The 7165-nt window shown below is 30.6% G+C and overlaps 3 protein-coding genes across 4 annotated transcripts; 2 read left to right on the top strand and 1 right to left on the bottom strand.

Annotated features, from left to right (window-relative positions):
- Nucleotides 1–298: 298 nt before the first annotated feature.
- Nucleotides 299–1016, top strand: Rpp20 (ribonuclease P protein subunit p20). The gene is made up of 3 exons (XM_085195102.1): nt 299–573; nt 640–808; nt 877–1016. The coding sequence occupies exons 1-3, from the start codon at nt 424–426 to the stop codon at nt 984–986; spliced, it is 429 nt and encodes a 142-aa protein (XP_085051228.1). The 5' UTR covers nt 299–423; the 3' UTR covers nt 987–1016.
- LOC146534064 (transmembrane protein 203) lies at nt 988–1437 on the top strand. Its single transcript, XM_085195103.1, has one exon. It carries the CDS (start codon nt 988–990, stop codon nt 1393–1395), a length of 408 nt encoding a protein of 135 aa, XP_085051229.1. The 3' UTR covers nt 1396–1437.
- On the bottom strand, nt 1024–6990 carry LOC146534065 (uncharacterized). Of its 2 annotated transcripts, XM_085195098.1 has the most exons (12): nt 6456–6990; nt 6074–6200; nt 5457–6003; nt 5314–5373; nt 4808–5116; nt 4073–4183; nt 3758–3811; nt 3472–3690; nt 2730–2879; nt 2250–2382; nt 1927–2025; nt 1024–1658 (listed from the first exon to the last, which is right to left on the bottom strand). In XM_085195098.1, the coding sequence occupies exons 1-12, from the start codon at nt 6550–6552 to the stop codon at nt 1507–1509; spliced, it is 2058 nt and encodes a 685-aa protein (XP_085051224.1). In that variant the 5' UTR covers nt 6553–6990; the 3' UTR covers nt 1024–1506. The 2 variants fall into 2 exon arrangements, with proteins under 2 accessions (XP_085051224.1, XP_085051225.1); XM_085195099.1 differs by lacking the exon at nt 4073–4183 and having other exon boundaries at nt 6456–6989.
- Between the last annotated feature and the right edge of the window lie 175 nt (nt 6991–7165).

Here is a 7165-nt window from a genome sequence, read left to right on the forward strand (position 1 = left end):
TATTTTCATTTTGTTCCCAATAATTGAATATAATTATTTTAAAATTATAAATTATTTAATAAATTTTATTAATAAATTATTTTATAACACACATATATAAATAGTTGCTGATATTCTGAAATAATTAAATATAGAAAACTATTTGAAAAAGAACTATTTTACGGAGTGAATAGACACAAAACCTTCATGGTTCTTGATAAACACTAGTTCTTGACAGTCATTAGTATAAAGTGAATACTCATATTAGAATATAAATTATTTATCTATATAAAGTCGAAAACATAGTAAAAATCTAACATAAGTATAAAACTGAAGCTATTGACCGAATTTAATGGTGCTTAGATTCAAGAACTATGATTATGGTAACACTTAACATCTATTATCAATTATCAATGACAGCTTACCTCAAATTTGTTAAGCAATATGGCAGATGAAAACATCGGAAAGAAGAAACAAGATCATAAAAATACGAAACGTATACCGAATAAAGCATATGCTCTTAAAAAACGATTACCGACGAGGCCAGTTGAGGGTGACAATGTAATTTATGTAACCAAGAAGACACATTTTAAGGTAACCACAGAATGAGAGCCAATTATGTTTCATTGACATGTCATATATTTTTGTTTTCCTCCAAAGGCTCAATTGGACAAATGTTGCGAACTTCTTGCTAGAGGAGAAAAGGAAATCATATTGCATGGACTCGGTGCTGCTATTCAAAGATGCTGCAACCTTGCCCTGCAACTTGAAATATTGTTTGCTGGAACATGTCAAATAGAAGTTAACACTGGAACAGTAGATTTAATCGGTAAGTAACTCATATTTACCTCTTTTAGTAAACGTATGACTATATTCTAAGAATATATTTTTTAACAGATGACCTGGAGCCGCTAACAGATGATGTAGATTTCGGTGCACAGATCAGACATTCATCATCTATTCACATCAGGATATTCAGGACAGTATTGCTTGGTGCTAATCAATAAAATGTTTTTTACACTAAGTGAAATTGTTATGTGGATAGGACTGACAGTATTTGAAATATGGATAAACTTAATAACTATAACAATATTTACAGCTTTACTAGCTCTCAAAATTGATGGTGTGGTAAACAGTGCATGGTGGACAATATTTGCTCCCTTATTTGTAAGTGATGCAATGAATGCATATTTTTGTTGTATAGTATGCATAAGGATGACTTTAGAACATTCATACAAAGCCTCTATACACAGGGCTTCTTGGAGTTGTATATTTTTAGGGTTAACATTTGTGTTCAAGTTTTTACTATGTAGAAAGCTTCAGGGTGACTCAGCTATTGAGTACAGTGAAGTGTTTGCACCATTGTTCATTTTATTGCAATTAATAGCTGTCAGGGCATGTCAGCTACATCAATAATTTGTTAATTTACCACAATAAATTATAAATAATTAAAACAAACTGTTTGTGTTATTATATGTTTAATGAAAATGACAATTAAATGTAGTTAGTACCAAGAAAAGCAAAGCATTAATGAAACATACTGAAGAATCCACCTCTGGGCTTCTTACCATCTCTACCAAAGGCAAAAGTAAAATTATTATTTTGAGTTTGAGTGGTAGTGGTTGGTTTATCTTCAGATTGTTGATTTCCAAAGAATGACAAGCCTGTCTTTTTTAAACCTATAAGTTAATAAAGTAAAAACAAAAAAATCAGAAAAGTATTTTAATATTACACACAAGTTAGTAAGTAAGTACTTAACATGTGTGTAATATTAATTTTATTTTGATGTTGAGGTAGTATCTACCATCAGCAGAGTTTACTGTAAATGTGGTGACTATGGATTCAATTCATTCCTTTACTTGGAGGAATGAACTAAATCTGGAATATAATATGAAGCTAGAAAAAAATTATACCCTTATTATAATTCATAACTTATTTTAAGATTACCTGACAAGAAATTGGGAACTTCTTGTGATAGCACTTGTGCACTGCCACTAGTTGTTGGCATTTGATCATCAGCTTTTGGGGATAAGAGAAGACTGGAATCTAAGTATAAAACATATGAACATACAATTACTGATACAAAATATATATTTCTGTTTATACATATTATTGACTAAATGTGGGACCAGTATGGCTATTAACGCAAAGGTTGTACATTGAATTCTCACTTGGCTACAAGGTTTACATCAATAAATTTCCTTGTGCCTACCCTAGTATGCGAGCGATACAGCATAAAAATAAATAAAAAAAGCTTTGCTAAAGCTTACCAATGCAATTAGGTAAATCACTGTCTTCATAACCCAGTGTACTGACGGACACATCCAAAGAATCTACAATTCCTTGTGGGCCATGTGTAAATAAGAAACCTGACATTGATGTGTCCTTTTGATCATCTTTATTCTGAAAATACATTGTATTTAGTGTATTTAATACCATAGATTATATATAATATAATAATAAAGAATAGATATAATAAATAAATTAACTACAACTGCATAATTATCGAAATGTTCTCTTTTGAAAGGATAGAAAGTAAATTCTAGATATAAAAAAATACAAAGTTCAAACATATAAAATGAATGCATATTGCATATGCAAGCTTAAGTTATTATTGTTAACTTTTATAAATTGTACTTCCCGTTGACTAATAATAATGAACTTTCATTTTCATGTCCGGAACCCCGGTACGCGAGTCGAACTTAGTACTTGTTTTATATAATAATGACAGTAAATACTAAACAAAGTACCTCGTTAATATTTTCTGCAGGAATTTCATCGTCAGTTATTTTTTGCCTAGATTCAACTACATTCATATTAGCAGGTATCTCATCAACATCCATTGACTGAATTTTGTTGTTTTCATCAAAAAATTTTGATTTAACTACGTTTTCAGATCGCTTAAAGACAATTCATTTAATATAAGTGTATACTTACAACCGTCGCGAGTAGCGGTAGTATCTGATTGTAAACGCAACGATAATGGAGATAACGCCAGGTCATACTAATGAATTATTTTAATTTCGCTCTGGTAAGAATACAAAGCACTGCTTTGTGATTGCCACTACACGTTCAATATCCTCAAAATTTGGGGAGTGTGTAGGTAACGGAGTATCAAATATAAAAAAAAACAAATTATCTTTACTCTGTATCCCGCACATAGCAGGGTAGGCAGAGGGAACCTAGTGTTAAGACACTCCGTTCTCCACTTTCTGCCAAATTCTGACATTACGTGTTACGTGCCATTCAGCAGAACTCAACGCTTTACCTCGACACCAGGGCGAAGAAATGGAAATATATAATATTTCATCTCCTCGACCGGAATCGAACCCACAACCAGTCGGTTTTACAGTCACACTTAGTGCCTCTGCGCCACGACTGAATTCCCCCGAGTGGATTGAACCCACAACTATCGCATTTACAGTGAAACACAGTCCCACTGCGCTACGACTGATTATTTAGCATGAAACAATATTAATTCAAACATTTTACCACCGAAGCTACAGAATTTTTAGTATAAGTAAATTGCGGCGATAAGTCAAGATTGTGTTTTTTGAATACAATTTCTTTAATTTTTTTATAATTTTCGCTAGTGGCGCTGTCGTCGAATTGATTTTTATTATCTTCATCCATTGCTTTCTCCAAATCTATTATATCTGTACTTTTAACAGACATTATTTCATTGAAAGTAACTTTTTTTTCTTGAGAATTCTAAAAACAAATTTAAAACATTATTGTAGTCTAAATAACATATACATGTAATATTATTGTAAATAACCTTCGTAATTTTCTCCTCAGCATCAATTTGGCCTTGTGAGTTAATACATTCATTCTGAAACGAATAAAAATTAATTGACGATATAAAAAGACATCTTTAATTCGTATTTTTTAAATGTGTATTACTGAAAATGTACCTACAATAAAATTTGTCGTCCTCCTCTGTAAAAGTCCTACTAAGACACTGGTACCTACTAGTTTCGTATTATTAGATGGTTAAATACTATGATAATAAAACACAGTAAACTTAAAAACAAGACTACGTTTAGTATAAAAAAAAAAAAAAAAAAAAAAAAGTATGAAAAATAATAATTACTTGACTAAAATCCAAAAATTGTGAAGGAGGAACCAACACATAGGACGTTGTTGGTGTATTTGTGTAATCAAAATCTTTAATTTTTTCCTTATCCTCTCCTGAATTTTCATTCTGAAGCATAAATTATTTTTGATGTAATAAAAATTACATTTTTTTAAAATTCAAATCTCTGCTTGACACCAAAACGTATTAACAGTCAACGCTCACGCTGCGCCACGACAGAAATCGAACCTACAACCATCACATTTACAGTTGCACGCCTGTGCTCCTGCGGTACGACGCGACGGCCTAAAATATTAATATTGTGAGCGTACAAGTGTAAATGTGGGTAGATTTAGGTGAAAAAGACAATAAAAGCAGTGGAATTGTGTCAAACGGACACAGTTGCTTGTAGGCGGAAGCTCTGATTGGAAGGTATCTAGTGTATAGTGTCGTTATTGAGTGATACATTTCACTTGTTGTAATTATGTGGAACCTCTGTCCGTGTACGTTGGAAACATATAGACGATATGTGCTTTTATCGTGTTTATTTTAAAAACGTTAACCGCTTCCGTTTTCTAACAATATTGTCATTCTATATAATATTTAACGTAACGATACAATACAAAATAACTGTACAAAACTTACTGCTTACATATATACTAAGATACTTATACAGCATACTAAGATATAAAAAACGTAGATGTGATATCTGCTGTTTAATAAATATATAATTTTAAATAACAAAACACATACTTGGTCTGGACAAATAATCTTCTCCTGCACATTTTCTCCTATTCTATCAACGATTTGTAACGCGTTGCAATTCACTTTTGCAATAATTTCAAATGTTTCAGTTTTATCTAATTTTTTATCTTGCAATATATGAATCAACTTTTTATCAGAAAAATTTGGTTCAACAGAGTTTTCTTTGTTTTTTGAAAAATATGATGAAACGTATATATCTTTAATCATGTCTTCCGTTTTTATTTTCTTAGGCTGAATATGTAAAGCCTCAGAATGAGCTTTTTTCGTATATATATTTTGTGAATCGTTTTTTCTTATCTGTCAAAGAGGGAAATTTAACAATTACTAATATAATTATAGTTAAACAGTTAGTAGTAGGCGTTAAACTCGGCCACTAAACACGCACTGTCTCGGAAATTGCGTGGGTTCTCTGGAGTGGACCGAATACCTCCGGCGTACATAATATAATTTCATATGAATAGTACCTACCTAAATACAAATGAAAATGTTTTTACCTTATCTAATTTATTGCTGAAAAAGTCTAAATCAACACTCAGCAATTGCGATTTTGGCGCCTACAACAAAATTAGTTTATTTATAAAAATGCTAATTTAAATTAAACTTTAAAAAAAGTAATTTCAAATTATTTTAAACGTACTTCTATAGTGACATTAACCAAAGTCTTCGACATATTAAGCCAAGGACATTGTATAGTTTTTGTAGCATCTGATGCATTTTTATAAACTTTTAAGTCTTCTTTCAATATGGTGGCACTTTCATTAGAATATGCTACACCTTGAATATTTTTAATCAATTTATTTAATTCATGTTGGTTAATGTTTATGTTTTTAAGAATAACAGGTTTCTCATGAATCATATATCTTGCTAGTTCTATTATATTTTTTCTATCTAAACAAAGGAGCTCATATTTCGTTCTATTAATATCGTTTACTATTTTTTGTTTATCCTCAGCTAATTTGGAGATATTACCGTGTACGGTATCTTTTTCATTTATAGTTTGAAGATATTTTTTAATGTAAGGAATATTTTCATATCGCTGTTTTGATGTTAGCCAGAGCTGTTCATACTTTTTAATACCAGAGTTAACTCTTTCAGTAGTAGCTATAGTTCTCTCTTTAGCTAATAACAATTCCTTCCTTAACTCTACGTTTGCTCCTTTTATAGTCTCGAGAGCTACTAGTAAACTAAAAATATGCGAAAAAATGTATGTAGACAGCATTGAAGTATAACTAGTAGGTACAAACAAGAACTTACCTTTTAACTTCTTGCTCAGCTAGCCTGATCTCGGTTTCCAATTTTAAATTACTGTCACTTATAAAATTACATATTTGCTTTTGTTGTTTACTTTCATTTTGTAATTTATAAAGTAAATTACGTTGGCCTGTCAACATAAAATAAAAACATAGCTTTAACTTTTTTGTTTTTTATTAAGTACATGTTCCAGTGGGTATAACCGTATACTTAGTTGGACGATGTGACCTTCAATAATTTGGTACAATACGTTAGGATATCTAGATGTAGAATATCAAAATTATAATTAATAATACTGATTAATAAGTATATGCAATTTCCGTTCACTGGAAACGTACTTATTTCAAGTCCAAACTTGGAAATTTGAGGTAATATTAAAAAATACCTTTTGTACATTGCGTTGAGAGTACAATATTGAGTTGTGAGTTCACCACTTCAGTTGATATTTTTTTCAAAGCTTGAATATCAATTGAATCAGTCATTATAATTTTATTTTGTGGATATTTTGGATTTAATTTTCTGTTCTTATTCTTAATTTATGACGTTTCTTTAATTTTCTCAAAACTAAAACACTTCAGTAATGGAAAAACTACAAAATGGCAGACTATAATGGCGGGAAATGACCATGATGGCGGGAAATAGCTATAATGGCTTTTTTCTAAATAAAGTTCAGCAAGTGCCTTATAACATACAGCCTCACTTAAAAATACCTTCTTGAGTTTAAGTAATAATAAAAAAGGTTTGTGCTTTCAATTATGTTTTTTAAATCTTTAATATATTTAAAATATATTAAAGTTATAAGAACCTAAGATGCCGAAACAGAGGACACTTACCTTAACTAAAGATTTCATGATTAGTATGTTTAAAAACATAAAACATTATTTTTAACAAATCATTGTTTTAAGTATATAAAAAATAAAATAAGCAGCAGAGTATGTAGAGGGAACCTAGTGTTAACGACACTCCGTTCCCCACTTTCGGCCGAATTCTAGAGGCATTGCGTGTTGAGTGGCAGAACTCAAGTAAGTACATATATAATTATGTAAAACAACCATTTTAATGGCTTACTGATAAACGTAGGTTGTTTTTAGTAAG

This window comes from Heliconius melpomene, chromosome 12, assembly GCF_056956725.1.
Source record: "Heliconius melpomene rosina isolate 202511_hmr_F chromosome 12, ASM5695672v1, whole genome shotgun sequence".
Classification (NCBI taxonomy): Eukaryota; Metazoa; Arthropoda; class Insecta; order Lepidoptera; family Nymphalidae; genus Heliconius; species Heliconius melpomene.